Below are 18670 nucleotides of genomic sequence, written 5' to 3'. Positions count from 1 at the left end.
ATTTTTTAAAAAACCAGGAACCCTAAGGTGGTAGAAAAATGGGCACATGACAGAGATTGGTAGTTTCCAAAAAAGAGAAATACAAATGCATAGGAAAATTGTTCTTATTCATAATTTGAGAAATGCAAGTTAAAGCAATTAAATAAATACAAGTAAAATATACATTTTCACCTATTAGATTGACAGAGATGAAAAAGATGATAATATCCCATGTTGGCTAGGTTAGGGCAAACAGTAACTCTCAGTCACTTTTAGGAGTAAAAGTTGTCATAACCTTTGAGGGTAAGTCAGTAATATATCAAAATTTGAGGGGCCAGCCCTGTGGTCATGTGATTAAGTTCACGCACTCTGCTTCAGCAGCCCGGGGTTTGCTGGTTTGGATCCTGGGCGTGTACCAACACACCTCTTATCAAACCATGATGTGGTGGCATCCCACAGAGAAGAACCAGAATGACCTACAACTAGGCTATACAACTACGTACTGGGGCTTTGGGGAGGAAAACAAACAAAAAGAGGAAGATTGGCAACAGATGTTAGCTCAAGGCCAATCTTCCTCACCAAAAAAATGCATACTTTAAAAAAAAAACCAGAATTTGAAACATGCTTGCTCTTGAACTCAGCTATAATTTGCTCTAAGGGAACACTTGCAGAAACGCCCCCAGGATATACTGTGTGTGCAAGGGAAGCTCACAGCAGCGTTGTTTGGAGTAGTAAGAATGGAAAGCAGTGTAAAATCAGTCAGTAGGGCCTAGCTACATAAATTATTTTCCATGACTACAATGGAATGCTGTGCAGCTGTTTATAAGGATGAGATAAATATATATTTACCTACATGACAAGATGTTAATGCTAAATGAAAATTAAAAACATGTTTCAGAGCAATATGCTAGTATAATCCATTTATGTGAAAAAAGCATAGATGTACATGTGATTATGTAGTCATATGAATGCATAGAAAATGTGTAAAAGACTGCATACTACCTGCCAAACTGGCTTTCTCTATGGGAAATGGGAAGCGAGCTTTTATATTTGATACACTTGCTTGTTTGCTTTTTCTAGACAAACCTGTACTTTTTACTTGAAAAAATTTAATGAATATATTATGAAAAAATATACCCTGTCCTTTAAATTTAATTTTAAATTCCTATATTTACATGCCCCATTTTTTAAAAAAAATTTAATTTTTAAAAAATTTTATGTCAATTTCAAAAACAAACAAAAAACTTCTTTCCACCAACTTAAAAAACTTCAGGATTTTTCTGTAGCCCGATAACCTCTTCAGTGTTTGATAATTCACCTGGCCATGGTGTAAACCACAGTGCAGCCTCTTGGGGATCTCCTGGTGAGATTCTGCTGAGAGAGAATGGCCCATCCAGTTGATGATCTTTAATTATTTTTGGAAATGGATGCCAGAATAGAAAATTCGGTAACTGGGTTGATTTCTGTAAAACAGTTGCACTATTAAAAAGCATCCTTTGTTTAAACCAGAGACACTGGGGTAAATTAGAAACACCAAATATTAGTTTTGCTTTAATTTTACACCTGGAATCATTTTTTCCTTCATAAATAATTTGCTTAGTCTTTTCAGTTTAACATGCCAACAGACTACTGTTGGATTTTGCTTCTAGGCAAGGAGCAGGTCTCAAATGACCGTATGGGAGAAAATAGCTCAAGTGACTTTATCCCTTTCAGACTGAGACTTTTGCCTCTGCCTTTTTGTCTAACAAGTAGCCATGCATCTTTCCCGTGCAAGTAACTGTTTCCTCTTCCCTCTTGGTGGTCCTGTGTATGTGTCCGCACCTGCTACCAGAGACAGCAGTTGGGAACAGCCGTAGAGATGGAAATTGCCCAGATGCTCGAGGAGAATTCACGGATCCTCAAGTTTGGATATCAGTTTACCAAGCAAGGACCACGAACAAGGGTGGCAGCTGCCATCACAAAGAATAATGACCTGGGTAATGCAGCCACAATATGTGCTGTTAGCAATTAGAAGAGCATGATGGCTGTTAACTTCTCCACTACAGATATAACACCTCCCAGATACCATTCCCCTGTCCTTTGGTGTCAGCTCTTCATGAAAGGCACATTATTATGTGGTCATAGGAATCCTGAGTGTCTTCACAATATTTCAGTTTTATTGTAGCATTCTCTCAAAAAGAGCTGTTTGTTCTTTTTTCCAGATAGCCTTTGATTTTCGCCTGATTTTCTTTGTGTATTTGCTTCTCCTTTATTTCTTACATGTAATCACCCTCTGTTGTTATTTGCACCAGAAGATGGTTGTGGTGATGTGGAAATTCCCACTTCACTTATGTTTGACTCCTGACTGTGCTTTTGTGCTTGGTTTCAAATATGGTTATGTCTCATACCTTGGTGATTTGCATGTGAAATGAATGGAGCTATGTTATGAGGGTTAAACTCAGAAGTAGCTTTTTCAGTTATCCCCTCTTTAATCTTTCCTGCTGCCCACTCTTTGCTGAGGATCCATGGCATTTCTTCTGTTAGGATGAGGTGGGGCATGGCCTGGTCAGTCACAGCACAGAGGAATGAGACAGGTTAGGAAGGCTTGGTCTGGGGACATCCCAGCCGCCTGGAGCAGCATGGCAAAAGGACATCCAGGAGCAGACACTCCACTGGCAAGCAGTCAGCCAATAGCAGACCTCAGTCCCCAGTTTGAGGTCCAGGGACAAAATGCCAGGCCTTGGACAGGGGAACTGGGCAAAGTGTCCACCAGGTATAGTGCTGGCCGTGGGGAGGATTCAGATAGTGGGAAAGATGGAAGCTAAGGGTTAGAACCAGAAGGGGGCAGGTAAAGATTAGTGTCCAGTTCCCTGCCCAGACATGCTTAGGCAAGACCCTGAGCCCCAGCGAAGGTGCAGTATGTGGCCTCCGGAGGCTGGCTGGGCATATGGCAGTGCTTGCCTTGGGGGTGCAAAGGGTGAAAGTCAGGGGACAGCCTAGCACACAGGGCTTTGGGAAAGGGTGGAGGCAGCAGCCAGAAAGCTCCTAGGAAAAACACATTAAGTCTACAGCTGAACAACACAGAGACCAAGGAAAAACAGGCAAGACAGGAAGTTTGAAGTAAACAGAGAGGCAATCCTGAGCCCATGAGCGACAGCTATGGGCAACAGCTTTAGTCAAACGTTCTGCTGCCTAGGTAGGAGCAGACTGGGCTATTTATAGTGGAGAGTTGGGGCAGGTCCACAGCCAGGGCACCATTTTTGCCAAATGCAGGAGGGTAAGAGTAGCCGGAAGACTGACCAGAAGAGCCTGCAGGTGGGGAGGTGGAAGGGAGAGGAAGAGGGTTGCAGAAGCCGGGAACGGGCAGTGGAGGCCACTTCTTTGATCTTAAGGATCTGCTTAAGAGAACCTTAATCTCTGAGTGTGCTTGCCATCCGAATCACGCCTTCCTCGGAGGGTGATACTGAGTTTTTATTTAAAACAAGTTTAGAAACTTGGAACTTCTGTTTGCATCTCCTCCTGGTCTTCAAGCCACCATCAGAATTAATAGATTGTGCACATGTCACCCTGGGGAGTTAAGGCCAGTTGGGGATGGGGTTGCACAGAAGCTGAGAAGATGTTCTGTGGATAAGTGACCATGATAATATTTAGAAGTTCACTGTTTCGTGGGCCTATTCTGGACCTTTTACTCCCTAGAAAATGAGCAAATTCTAACATTCAAATTCCCAACCATCTGACATAGCTTTATTTAAATATAAATTCCAAAGACGCTGGATTATTCTCTCATTTCCATCTATTGCCATGGGTGATTGAGTATTGAAATTTAAGATAACTGTATCCTCAAGTGTGCGGGATTGCTATTCTCTGTGATTAATGTTGTTTGTCTGAAATTTAAGGAATATTCCTTCACTGTGCCTTTTTAAACCTTTCTTTCTTTCTTACCTAGTTCGTAAAAAGCGAGTTGAAGGAGACAGAAGGTAAACTTCACAAGAAGAGGCGAAGTTTCACCATGGCAGCAATTTAAAAACAAACAAAAACTCTTCTCCTTCCCCATGGGGACCATTTTATCAAAGGTTGTTCATTTCCGTTAATTGCACAACTAATAATTTAATTGTTACTCTTTTTTAGCACTACTTATTTATCTTGGATTTTTTAACATATATAATTGTTTTATTTGCTCATGGGCACCTCTGGCACCTTGCACCAGTGGACTTGTGCAGATCTTAGTGGGTGACAACAATCGAAATTGTTTAACCACTTGTCATATTGGGTTATCTTGCTTTCTTACATGAACTTTTTTTTTTTTAACCACTGCAAGGAATTTAGTATGTAAATGTCTTTGTAACTGTGATTATGATAGAGGCCTATCTCTGTTTACATACATAGCTTTGAGTTAGGCTAAAGACGTCAGAAGTATTCTGCTGACCACGTAAGAAGTTAGTATTGCCAATGTTTCACTGGGTGAGAAAATGTGACCAACTTAGCACAAATTCTCCCTCAGTTCCAGAAAAATCGCTCAGTGCACATGGCCCACTGATTGAAGGTCAGTGGTGTTATCTTCCTAAAAGCTAGACAGCATTATGATACTTTAACACAGCATTAGCAAAGAAGTATAAAATATTTATTAACCCACGAATATAGCTTTAAGCCAGACTCACCGGTAGCAAAATGAATTAGCACACCTACCGTTACTGATTATTCAGCATAAATTCGATCTTTGACATCACTCTATGGATAACTTTTTACAAAGCTGTTTTCAAGTTTTCCAGACATGATGGGAAATTTTTAAATTTTAGTGAGGGAGGCTTTTAAAACAGTACATTCCTAAATAAAACAATAATTGCGCGTTAAGGTTGTCTGATTCACATGACTGCATTATTTTGGCAAATTTTAGAAGCATTTATTGCTTTATCTTTAGTGTGTTAACAAGATCACAGGATGAAATGTCAACATTCAAGTTAATTATACAGATTTCTGCCCACATGGCGTGAGCCATCCACATATGTGCAAACATCAGTAAAAAATGTGAATGATTGCTTATCCAGATGTTTGTCATCTCAAGGATAAAGCCTGTGAAAGTACAACCGAGATGATTGTATGGTAGTATGCAGTAATCTTTCCATCTAGCAGAGCAGCAGTGAAGAAACGTGACTGCAGCCTGCACCTCAGGCTCACATGTCTTTGATAACTGTCCGTACCTGAGGCTGTAATTGGTGGCACTCTGACACTGCCTTCATCACTTCTTCCTCCCTTCTTCCTTCCCTTCCTTGCACCTCTCTCTTTTTTCTTCTTTTCTCTGTCATTCCAAGCCTTGGTAAAGGTGACATCGCTTGTGCTGGTGACACCTGGAGCAAAAGAGATCCCTGACTCAGGCAGAAGGGAGGCCCAATCCAGAATTTGTTTAGTAATTGAATGCTCCTGAGTTGCTTCATAGCAGTAAAACAAGTTAATAGGAAAATAGTTCATATATTATTCTAGTTAGCTTATAGAGCACATGCAAACTGTTCAGGATAGATAGCCTTTATAAAATTGGATATTTGCCTATATTATAAGTACCCACATCTGTATCTCTAAAATCCTTTGAAACATCTTATTTTCTTGAGAATATTTTACACTTTTTGAAGAAAGGATGAGCAGAACATGTTGACATTTTGGAACCTAAAAATTCTTTAATTCGTTTTCTACTACATCTCTCTATCTATATATTTTTTAAAAATCATAGTAAATATTATTTTATGGTTTCAGTCTGATTTTTCCTTCCCTCTTACTCAGTTAGGTATGATATATTAGAGCTGACTCGTATAGGCTTATCAATTATTAAATTTCAAGAATTTTGCAAACTGGCTGTAAACACAGCCATTATTAAAAATTAAATGACATATGCTTACAATTAAATACATTAGGTTAAAAACAAAAGTAATACTCAAAAATACATTTTACTGTTTTCTGTGCTCTTGGGATTATTTGCACTTATTGTGTCTGTATCGCAGAAATACCATATGATGGTATACTCTTGTACATCTCCTTCCATCTCAGAAGTTCACAACTTCTTATTGGTAGTTATAAATTGGCCGTAGTGGGAGTATTTATACCATGGAAATTAGCAAATGTTACAAATCAGGGCTTTCTTCCCCCCTAGGTTGCTGGTTGATAAACATTCATTAGCACACCACTGGGTGAAATGTGTACAATTCTTTTTTTGTATACATGTTTTGGTTACCATGTTGCCAAAGGGAAGAACATTTCTGTTATGTGTCTTTCTCCTCTGCTTTAGATTTGTTGCAGATATGTTTAAGTCCTGAGTCCCTGACATGCCCCTCAAAGTAAGACTTCTTTTCTTTTCTGGTTCACTCTCTTCCTTGCCCTCACTCCTAAGAAATCTTGGATCCTATAGAGTATTCTTGGCAGCCCCAAGGTGCTGTGGACTGGGGCTAAAGCAGTTCCTACCTAACGAACCCTGGCAGAAAGCGAGGGGAGAAAAATCAGAATTGGATAGTGACTCTGCTGCAGTTGTTGGTAGTATCAAAGCAAAATAGAGACCTTATCAAAATTTAACAGTTTTTAGCTTGTAAAATAGTTGAGTCACATAGTAGTATCTGTGAAATCAAATATTTATTACTAATCGGTTTATCTTATCATTACCTGTGTTTTTAAAGTAGCTTCAAAGGTAGCGTTTCCATGAGTACTCGTATATTAAAGATAACTATTAGGAGATAAACTTACGTTTTTGGGAGCCTGTGACTCATTTAATTAGCCTAGGACTTAATTTCCTCATCTGCCCAAAGTGTGTCAGTAGGAGCTCTTTATGATCATGAGCAGGACTAATCCTTCACCATCCATCAAGGTGGGGCATAATGTACATAAAATATTTTTATGTGTATGCATTTCGCCAGATATTATGTTGAGATATTTGACAACATCTGGACAACTGACTGAAGGGAGATCTTCTCTCCCCAGACCACCTCCTTTCCCCTGTGAGGCTTGTACAGGCCCACACTAAGTGTACAGTCACTCCCCTGGACTTGCAGGCTCTGTCACCAACACCCATCCCAGCATATGTAGAAGATGACTTTTAGGAGATAATTCTGCAAGTCTAGAGATCATATAATTAGTCCACACCACATCCCCCATCTGCCTGAAGTGTATAATAGAAGCTGTTTTATCCTCATCAGCATGATTAAATCCCTTCCTTTCATCTTTGTAGAGCATAATGTAAATAAGTGTGTGTGTGTGCATGTGTGCGTGAGTCTTGCCAAATACCTAAATATCTAAAGAGGTATTTGGCTACATCTGGACCACTGATTGAAGGGAGATGCTCTCTCCCCAGCTCCATTTCCCTTATCCTTTTTAGAGTTGCTGCAGGCCCAGGTAAAATGTGATATTACTTCCTGGAGTTTGCGGCTTAGGTCACCAACCACCAAATTACACAGCACGTATAGAGGATAACTCTTAGGGAATACATATTAGAAGCCTGGAGATCTTTCTATTGTTCCAGCACTGAATCTCTCCATATGCCTAAAGTGTATAAGTAGAAGTGCTTTCATCTTCATCAACATGATTAAGGTCCTTCCTTCCATCTTTGTAGGGCATGTTGTATTATAAATATTTTGTACCTAGAGATCACCAAATACTATAAGCGGGTATTTGGCTAAAGCTGGACAACTGATTGAAGGGAGATGCTGTCTCCCCATCCCTCTTCCTTTACCCCTTTCAGAGTTGCTGCCGGCCTAGGTTAGATACAGAATCACTAACCTGGAGGGGCACATGCAGCTCACCCGTCTTAGAGCACGCAGTTTCATCTTACAAGAAAAGCCCATCTCCATTTAAAAACTCAGAGATCATCCCAATGCCTATACTCCTCAAAACAATTTCCCTAAGGGGAGCCTGGCACACCAAACCAAAAAGAACAACTGCTTCTCTTCCAGACAGAAATATGGCCCCTGGCAGGGCACCAGTGTGGGGGAAACCAGTGTGCTCTGAACAACTGCCATGAGAACATTTCAGACACTCACTCTTGAAACTGGTGTTAAGCATCAGCGTGCTTTAAGTGTAAGAGAGCCCTTTAAATTTACAAGAGTTTGCAGGTATTTCCTTTTTTCATGGCCATGATGTGCTTAGCTCTCTTCTAGGCACTGTGAAGGAGACAGAGGGAGTATAAGAACTCTGGATTGATGTAATTTGATATGTGTTTCTGGGGTAGAGTGCCTTTTCCAAAGTGGATACCATCTTTAGTTCAAGTATCCATAGCATCAGCAAAAATGGGCAGGGGGCAGTAAGTTGAGAACACTGGGTTCTGTGGTATGTTACCTATGCTCAGTTATAACTGTTTCTGGAGTCGGGTTTTAAGTCATGATCCTGAAGCTTCCTCTCTTCCACTAATGATGCAATAATCGCTATTTTCATTTTACTGAGCAGAGAACTAAGAGGGAATGTTTTAGCTCTGCCTTCCAGTAGCAGTTTCCCCTTAACTGCTCCTCGTTTCAAATGTCCCTGTCACTCACCAGGCCAACCTGAAAGCTGAAGGACTGAGCCACATGCAAAAAAGGTGTGAGAATGCTTGGAAGCATCAGGCTGAGCCTCCTGGAAAATCACATGATCAGGCCTCCAGGTAACAAGCTGGAAAGAGAAAAGTGCCCAGAACGGCAAGGATGTTTCCTTGCTGCCAACTTTAGATCAGATTGGATCTTGTTTTGTGGTTCAGGAGTTTAGTAAAGTGGTTCAGGCTGAGTGAGGTGGGGAAGGAAAGGGTAATGAAAGGTTTTAATTTGCTTAAGGGCAGAAGCCAGCTCTGCTCAGCTTACCTCTTTCCCATCTGCCCATAACAGCAATGATTAAACATTCAGTAGATGGTTGGAGTAGGAGTTCCAAGGTTTAAATTTGTAACCTGCCTCTGGGTACTGTTCAAGGGAGGCTGTACACTTACCAAAGGTTCTCCGAGTTTTGTGATGCATCATTGACTTGGGAGAGGCTGAAGGAGGCTAGACTGTTCTCTGACGTCTTCCGTGGTAGTCATCTGAGCACATTGGTTCTGCTAGTTGGTATGGTGGAAAGGCACCATACTAGCAGATTTGGAGACCGACTCCTAATCCCATCGCCAACACTTAGCAGGTATATGAACATGGGCAATTCATTCAATTGCCTGACAATTATAGACTACATAGGGGAAAGAGCACTGGATTTGGAGTCAAGAAACCTGGACACTTGGCTCCACACTTTCTTCGCTGGGTGACTTTGGGGCAAGCCACTGAGTCTCTCAAGCCTAAGGTTCTCCAGCTGCATTATAACGGGAATAATATCTTCACTAACTACCTCACAGAGTTGTGGTGAGAATATAATCAGATAATGGGATGAAAACACTGTACTGGAAAGGGCTATACAAAAGTGGGAGATCATTTTTGTTATCTATTCACTAATGTTTTCTGCTGCCTCCTGAATCTGTTTTATTTTCTTCTGACCAACAATTACATTTCTCACATCTTGTCGAGTCTGGGGCATTGAAGCATGGGTGTGGCGTAGAGGACTGGAATTATTTTACTTTCAACAAAGAGGCAGGAGAGTTGGCTGATGGGGGTGGTGGGTGTTATATACCAGTGATGTAAGTGGTAGGGCATTTTCCTGGGATGGTGAGGACCCTTGCAGAGAGCCTAAGGCTGGACACAAAAGGGAAGCAAATGGTGATTGAGAATTGAGGGGAGGGTCTGGGGCCCTGTTGCCCTCCTGTCCAGCTCTGTCACCACTGGGGGGGGGGGGTAAGGCTATGACTTGAGGTGTGACTGGAGGCTTAAGAGAGAAGACTGTCCTTAGGACTCCAGCAGCTGTGTAATAGGCTTGAGTTCTGATAGAGAAGGGCCGAAAGGGTCACCTGTGAGGTCAGCTCTCATGGCAGCAGCTGCCCTGTTATCACCAGCAACCTTAGCCCTAGTCAGTGTTATTTTCTGCTAAGAAAGCTATTGAAACATGGCCTCATAGGACTTTCATAAACACTTGGAGGCAGCGACTGTCTCATCAATCTTTGTGTCTTCACTAGCTTCTAGTAAGGTGCTTTGTACATAATAGGTGCTTAATAAATGTTGCTTGAATTGAATTGTCCTTCAGCCTCACAAGAATTATGCTCCATTTGTCACCATGTGATATTTTTAGAAAACAGTGCTGATTTGGATGACAGCTGTGTGTGACTTTGGGCAAGACTTTCCATCTATTGTGTCTTCATTCATCTGTAAAATGAAGTGAGAGGATTAGATGCTCTCTAAGGTCCCTTCCAGCTCCCAAACGTTTCAGTCCTGTGGTTCTAAGGTATTTCCATTGCCTCTGAACATGTGTGAGTAATGCCTCCACCGCAGCCCCATCTCTCTTCTCAAGGCTTGGTTCAGAGGAGGAGATCTCAACCTTCCAGAGTTATCTGTTCCTCTTCAGCGGCTTTTACTGTCTTCAAAATAGTTCTGGAGGAGCAGCCTTTTCTGAGAGGATATTTTAAAATATAGAATATTTTCTCCTCACAATTGGTGGAGAGGGAGAGGAGGAAATGCAGAGAAGGAAACTGAGCACAGTAAACACAGCATGTTTTTCATAGGCTTTTGTTTCAAATGTGTGTGTGTGTTTCTGAGCACTTATTGACTGGATAATAGAGAGAAGCCAATCTGAAGTACACTGTGTAATTGAGAAAAGCGGGCCCAGGATTAAAAATTTCCCATGGATAAGCTAAATGTGGATAGATAGGAATTGGCCATGTGGTGAAATGAGATGGATAGAAAATGTGCTTTTTAAGGGAATTTTATTTTAGTACCAAACATTGCCAGTGACAATCTTTAGTTAAGAAAGAAATTATTCTGACCTAAAATTCTTATCTCTGCCACTTTGGTTTAAAAAAAAAAAAAAAAAAACACCCTACCATATTCATGGAATAATATTCGTATTTTAATTAAACTTTTATCTTAATTCTATTTCATCTATTCAAAGAAAACAAACGGCATTTTTCATTGCTTTTAAAAGTGTAAAATACTTGCATGCCACCAATCTGTAATATTTTACGAGTTCAGATGCCTGTAATGTGTGACTTTATGTGTACTTGTATTGTTTTGAAGAGAACAAAGGAAATAATACTTTGTAAACGGTTTGAACTTATATTGGCAACATTTATTTGGCTAAGCAGTTATTGGAAAATTTTACATAGTTTCATTTTTCATTTTGAAACTTTTCAATCAAAGGTAAACATTTATTATATTCATTAGGGAATTAAAGACTAATTTGCCTTTTAAATGTGAAATTGAACATTGTACGGGAAATAAATGTGTGATGAAGCATGAAATACTTTTACCCTGCTGCTTCGTAAGGATTCCAGTTGGCACAAATAGGTGCAATGTTTGACTCTTTGAAATTAGCCAGCCAGACTTAATGCTAAGATAAATGTATACTGTTTTAATTAATCAAGGTCTTTCTGCTTTCAAAGATATAATGTATTCATTGTGTCTGGAATGCAGTTTCCAAGTGAAAATGTACAGAACATTAGGAATGAATAAACTTTCCATTTAAAATGAAAATAAAAACTGACTTAATCTGGCTAATTTTTAGACATGTTGTCTCTTTAAAATAAATGGTTGGCACAGTTTCTCACATTAGGTGAATATATTTGCAGAAAAGACTATAAAGTGCCCTTCGGGGCTGGCCTGGTAGCATAGTGGTTAATTTCACGCACTCTGCTTCGGCAGCCTGGGGTTCTCGGGTTCGGATCCTGGGTGTGGACCTACATACCACCCATCAAGCTGTGCTGTGACAGCATCCCACATGCAAAATAAAGGAAGAGCAACACAGATGTTAGCTCAGCAACAATCTTCCTTACCAAAAAAAACATAAAATAATAAAATAAATAAAGTGCCCTTATTATGAAGAAGATAAGAAGTAAACAGACAACAGGAAGTAGCCAGAGGGAGAAAGAGAACTCATTATTAAAACAAAAATGCACATATTCAGCTAAACAGTTAAAATTTTTTAGAATAAATGGGAGAAAGAATACAGATAACCCAAATTGGTTAACTTTTTTACCTCGAGTTTTTTATATGAACTTTGGATTTACTTTTTTTAGTTTTTTAAGATTGGCGCCTGAGCTAACAACTGTTGCCAATCTTCTTTTTTTTTTTTCCTGCTTTTTCTCCCCAAATCCCCCCAGTACATAGTTGTATATTTTAGTTGTGGGTCGTTCTAGTTGTGGCATGTGGGACACCACCTCAGCATGGTCTGATGGGCGGTGCCATGTCCACGCCCAAGATCCGAACTGGCGAAACCCTGAGCTGCCAATGTGGAGCACGTGAACTTAACATAGTTCACAGGGACAGCCCCTACGTTTTTTTTTAAAGCTGTGCTAGGATTGATAACACAGATACTAAAAATAATAAAGTTACATTGTAATGGTTTGTCCTGGAAAAACAAGAAAATCTACTGTTCCTGCTCTCTTTCTGAATTCTGCCCTCTTTGTCACTTAGACTCATGATGAGGTCCAAGAAGAAGCTTAGAAGGCCTATGTGTAATTTCTGTATTTGCTGTTTCACGCCTTCTCCTGGGGGAGGAAATGTAGTAATTGTTTTGTTTAAAGCCTTCTTTCAGTCTTTGGGGCTGTCATGAACAGGAGTTACTGGTGCGCACTTTGGGGTCAGACTTGCCCAGTTCAAATCTCACTTCTGTTAGTTGTGTGAATTTGTGCAAATTACCTAGCTTCAGTTTCTTCGTCTGTAAAATAGGAATTGTAATCATAGTTCACAGTGGTACTATTATGAGGATTCATGTGTAAAACACTTAGATCAGTGCCGGGCATATAGAAGGCACTTTAGATATTACTATCCAAAATTCCAACTTAGATAAATATCCGTGGATGTTAATGCCAACAAAGTTCTCCATTTTATGCTGACAATGTCAGGAATTTAAGCAGGACTGACTGTTACTCATTTTCGTGTTTCCACTGTCCATTCCCTTCTGGCAGACAGGCCCTCCCTGTCACTCCAAGAATTGAATATAAACAAGATAGAGCTGACCCAGGAGTTTCTCCTGATCCACCCTGTCATTTAGCTTGGCTCTTCATGACCTGATGTTTCAACTTGTTTGTTCTTGTTCTGCTTTCTCGGTGCCCTCCTCTATTTACTTTTTTTTTTTTTTTTTGAGGAAGATTAGCCCTGAGCTAACATCTGCTGCCAATCATCCTCTTTTTGCTGAGGAAGACTGGCCCTGAGCTCACATCCATGCCCATCTTCCTCTACTTTATATGTGGGATGCCTACCACAGCATGGCTTGCCAAGAGGTGCCGTGTCCGCACCAGGGATCCCAACCACGAACCCAGGGCTGCCAAAGCGGAACGTGCACACTTAACTGCCGTGCCACTGGGCTGGCCCCGGTGCCCTCCTTTAGATTTGGTAGTCTGGCTTCAGTACCAACTCCGTGACTTTAGGGTCTGTTGTGTGTTAGACTTGACTCTGTTATGGACCACGTCTATCCATTTGTTCAGTCAGCCTTTCCCTGTGGCTATAAGAACTGGTTTCCCATACCCTCTCTGCCCCGGCTACCAACCCACTTCCAGTCCCACTGGTCAGGGAACATGAGCAGATGCCCACAGCCTTTAGCAAGTGTCCCACATGTCACAGGACCACAGTAGGACCTGGATATATGTATGCTCGAATGAGGTAGGGCTGTGCTTTGGACCCAACCAACCTAAGAAGGGAGGTGATGTAGGAAAACCAGGGGGCGGGGTGCATGACTCAAAAGTTTGCTTGATGGTGGACAGGGGAGGAATTCTCCAAACTGTAGACCACTGAACTTATCAATCCTGAGTAAAACTTTAGAAAAGTGTGTTCTTTGCTTTAGTGGTTTGTAACCATTTAGAAGTGAAGCAGTGGTCTCTAAGAGGCAGCACAGATTCACTTAGAATAAATGATCGGAAGTCATGAGAATACAGTCAAAAAACACACGGTATCTGGATTTCAGCCAGACGTTTGACAAATCTCACAACATGCTTGAGAAATGTGGGCTCCGTAACGGTGCAACTAAATAGTTAAATGACTGATTTAAACAGTCTTTTTGGGGGCCGGCCCCATGGCCAAGTGGTTAAGTTCATGCCCCCGGCTTCAGCGGCCAAGGGTTTCACTGGTTCTAATCCTGGGCATGGACATGGCACTACTCATCAGGCCATCCTGAGGCGGCGTCCCACATAGCACAGCCAGAGGCACTCACAACTAGAATATACAACTATGTACTGGGGGGCTTTGGGGAGAAGAAGAAGGGGAAAAAAGAAGAAGATTGGCAACAGATGTTAGCTCAGGTGCCAATCTTGAAAAATTAATATAGTCTTTTTTGACTCTTGATCATAAGTCTATGCTGATGTACAGAAGAATTTCAACCAGAAGGGCTTAGTAGCCACCAAAGGGATCTTTCCTTGACATGTTTTGATCAGCAGTTTATCAGCAATTTGGTTGTGATACTGATGGAATACCAAGTGAGTCTTTAGTTGATGGGCACTGGGAAGGAAAAGGATTATTTTGACGGGTTCAAAAATATCAGACAGGCCAAAGGACAAGCCTGTATCTAATCACATCAAATTCTGTAGAAGTTATAGTACAGCTTTCTACTTTTAATCCAAAAAAACATCCACAAAAGATAGAATGGGAAAAATATGACTTAACTGCCCTCTGTGTGGAGGGATAAAGACTTTGGTGTTGACAAAAGCTTAACTGTGAATAAGAAGTAGAATGTGCCTGCCTAAAAGCTAACTCTGTATTAAGTGACGTTAGACAAAGAGTCTTGGTATTTGGCCAAAAATCTGCTATTTTGCCTGGGCTTTGGGCCTCAGCTTTTTTTTTTTTTTTTTTTGAGGAAGATCAGCCCTGAGCTAACATCTGCCACCAATCCTCCTCTTTTTGCTGAGGAAGACTGGCCCTGAGTTAACATCCATGCCCATCTTCCTCTACTTTCTATGTGGGATGCCTGCCACAGCATGGCCTGACAAGTGGTGCCATGTCCACACCCGGGGTCCGAATTGGTGAATCCCAGGCCGCTGAAGCAGAACGTGCGAACTTAATTGCTGTGCCACCCGGCCGGCCCTGTGGGCCTCAGCTTTTGAAATGCCTGCTTCAATATTATCTTCATCATCCTTGACCTTTGGCATGGTTGGTGTTTAGGTGTTTATAAAGGTTATTCTTATATCCAATCAGTCAACGCTGTTGCTGAAAAGAACAAAGTATGTCATTTAGACATGCTTTATTATATGAATATTTATTTTCAGATACAGGCATGCATTCTAGATGTAACCCAAGTGAAAAATCTCTGTTATTTATTTTTTGAAATTCTATCAAAAGTATAAATGTATATAAATTATTGGATAATAAAATGCTGTAATAATTGCTGATTGTGAAAGGTGTATTTTAGGCTCAAAATCAATTCAAAATAATTAAAAATTATTAAGAACTTTCAAGTGGATAAATAGGAAAAGAGATTGACAGTTACTACAAATATAAGGAGAGAATGCGTTAGCTAGATAACTTAGGAAGAACAGGATGTCTTTTTTAGCCAATAAATGTTTATAAAAATTATAACACAATACAATAATAATACAAGGAAGGATAAGTAGAGATTATATCATATCATAATTCCATTCTTTATAGAAATCTTTGGTGTACCTAGCATTTATGATTTAAAACCAGAATTTAATTCTTATTCAATTCCATTTAGGTCACAGATCTGTGCCTAATCACCCTTTTCGCCCCCATCCCTCCCCACTTCCCCTCTGGTAACCACCAATCCAATCTCTGTTGCTATGTGTCTGTCGTTGGTTTTATCTTCTACTTATGAGTGAGATGATACAGTATTTGACTTTCTCTCTCTGACTTATTTTACTTAGTATAATACCCTCAAGTTCCATCCATGTTGTCACAAATGGCCAGATTTCATCATCTCTTATAGCTGAGTAGTATTCCATTGTGTATATATACCACATCATCTTTATCCATTCGTCCCTTGATGGGCATCTAGGTTTCTTCCAAGTCTTAGCTATTGTGAATAATGCTGCAATGAACATAGGGATGCAGGTATCTTTATGCATTGGTGTTTTCATGTTCTTTGGATAAATACCCAGCAGTGGAATAGTTGGATCATATGGTAGATCTATTCTTAATTTTCTGAGGATACTCCATACTGCTTCCCATAGTGGCTGCACCAGTTTGCACTCCCACCAGCAGTGTATGAGGGTTCCCTTCTCTCCACATCCTCTCCAACACTTGTTGTTTCCTGTCTTGTTAATTATAGCCATTCTGACAGGAGTGAGGTGATACAGCACTAACACTTAAAATAATAATTAGAACTTTGGTATAAAATGTTAGGTTTATTTGTGTATCCTAGAAGTTTGTTCTTTGATAGTGGTATTTGTCAGCAACCTTGGCTTCAGCTGAAAATTTAAACTCTCAGCCCTTTGGCATTTGGCTGAAATGTATAGTCAGTGCACCTCCAGTGAAGTCATAACAAAGTATGAAAACATGAGGAACAGCAAAATTAATTCCAGCTGATGGCATTACGGGAGTTTGAATGAGAAGTAGGGATTGAGATGGACAGTGAAACATGAGGAGGCTTCTAACAGAGACGGTGATAGGGAAGGCCATTTCAAGCCGCAGGGGTTGCTTGAGTCCTTTCTATACAATTGCATGCCCCAGCCATGGTGCTATCTTCTCTGGTTTCTTCCTCCCACTGTTTTCACCAATGTCAGGTTCCCAGGATGAAATCCTTACCTTTTAGTTTCAAGTTTATATCTTCAGCTTAAGTTTTCTCAGCTCTCCTATAAAATACGTGGCTAGGAAAAAAAACTGAACTTAAACATTTGAAGGAAATTATTTCCTAAAGGAACCCTTTAATAAGAAAATTGCTGCTGGCTTTAATTTGCAGGTGATGATTCAGTGTGACATGCTTTATGAGTTACTCTAGCTGGAAGTTTAAAGATAACACTAATTAGGGGTTGTAATACATTAAATACAATTATAGTGTCATTTTACCAATCACTTTCACTCTAACCGAAGCCTGAAAACTAATAAGAACCATAGTCTGTCCTTATTCAAATATTTTACCTAACAGTCAGAGATTTGTTCTCTGTGGTATGTTGAACTTAAACTGTCTCCCATCACTTGAGGTGGGGTTAAATGCACGGGGTCGGGGGGAGGGGTGCCATGCCACTTCTGTTTCAGAGGATCGCCTTGTACTGAACCGTCACTGCAGTAGTCAGCTTTTGCTTGGTCAGTCTACAGTAACAAACAAACCTAAATCTCAGTTTACTTCTTGCTGACATTACATGTCAGTAGCTGTGTTTGGCTGAGGCACTGACCCATGTGACCCACCCTAGGACCAGGCAGAAGGACCAGCCTCTATTTGGAACATGCCCTTCTCTTGGTGAAGGGAAAAAGTAAGCACACTAATGGGAAACAGCAATGGCCCTTAAAGCTTCCACTCAGAGCTGTCCTAGTGTCACCTCCACTCCCATTCCATTGGCCAAAGCAAGATTCATATTTGGAAGCTTTGTGATTCCAATACAACGTTTGTGTGAAGAAAGAAGGAAAACCATACCAGATCATAGCCAAGCCTGACAGTGCAGCACAGTGGGTGGGGCTGTCTTTTCCTCTAAAGGAGAGCAAGTACTTGGGGACAATATTTCAGTCCACCACAGGTATTTAGTGAATTTACCTTTTCACTTATTTATGTAAATACAATTTTCAGGTTTTTCGTTTTTGTTTTTTTTTCTTCAAGAATTGTGTTCTTCTAACTATAAACTCATAATGGCAACTCATGAAGTATAGTGTTTTTAAAAGAGAGCTCTGTCCCCATTTCAGAATGAGTTTCACTGGGTCTTGTCCTGTGGAGCCAGCCCTGTTGCAGCTGGTGTTTATATCCGAATCAGGTCACTGGCTGGCATTTACAGGCAAACCCTCTGGTTTTGTGTCCTGAAATGAGAGGAGGTGGGGAAGGGAAGGATTCAATATTCATTTATTTACAAATATTTATTGGATACCTACAGTGTGTCAGGCATTGTTGCTGATGCTAGAGATAGAGAGGTAAACAATACAAAGTCCTCCTGAGCTTATGCTAATAAGCAAGATGATGTCAGGTAGTGACGAGTGCTATGAAAACAAACAAAGTAAAGAAAGGGGAGAAAGACAGGGTGAGGTGATCAGAGAAGACCTTTCAGATGTGACATTTGGGCAGAACCTTCATTAATACCAGGGCATGGGCCATGAGTATTTGGGAGGAAGAGCATTGTCCCATGTAGTGCAAAGATCTTGAGAGGGGAATATGCCTGGCAGGACTGAGAACCCTGAGAGAGGCCAGTGTGACTGCAGCAGAGTGAGAGAGAGTGTGGTAGGAAATAAAATCGTCCTGTAAGGACTTGGAGCGGTGGTAACTTGGAGTTTCATTTAAAATATCATGGGAAGCCATGAATGATTGGGGGCAGAAGGGTGACAAGATCTGATTTGTTTTATAAAGATCATTCTGGCTGCTGCTGTAGAGATTAGATTGTAGCAAGAGAGAGGAAGCAGTGAGGGAGGTTCTATTTTTTACAGTTTTATATGCTATTAGGATGTTATTCTTAACATCTCTGGTCCTATATATGGTATTTAATGTACATGGGTTTAGGAGATTCATGTTTGTAAGCCTTGTGATTACATAATGATAATATTTGTTTGAAGAAAGGGAAAAAAAT

General features: G+C 40.6%; 1 protein-coding gene across 5 annotated transcripts in view; it reads left to right on the top strand.

The window, feature by feature from the left end:
• TMOD2 (tropomodulin 2) overlaps nt 1–6679 on the top strand; it is a 44960-nt gene extending 38281 nt beyond the window's left edge. For 4 of the 5 annotated variants that reach the window (XM_044764885.2, XM_044764883.2, XM_070501573.1 and 1 more), the window contains exons 9-10: nt 1811–1955; nt 3905–6679. In XM_044764885.2, coding sequence (XP_044620820.1) covers nt 1811–1955; nt 3905–3939 — 180 coding nt within the window. In that variant the 3' untranslated portion in view covers nt 3940–6679. The remainder of the gene's footprint in view (nt 1–1810; nt 1956–3904) is intronic. The other variant, XM_044764886.2, reaches the window with a different exon arrangement.
• Nucleotides 6680–18670: the final 11991 nt, after the last annotated feature.

The sequence above is a fragment of the Equus asinus genome, chromosome 2 (assembly GCF_041296235.1).
Source record: "Equus asinus isolate D_3611 breed Donkey chromosome 2, EquAss-T2T_v2, whole genome shotgun sequence".
Classification (NCBI taxonomy): Eukaryota; Metazoa; Chordata; class Mammalia; order Perissodactyla; family Equidae; genus Equus; species Equus asinus.
The sequence above is the reverse complement of the archived record's forward strand: the minus strand, read 5'-3'. Positions and strand labels throughout refer to the sequence as shown.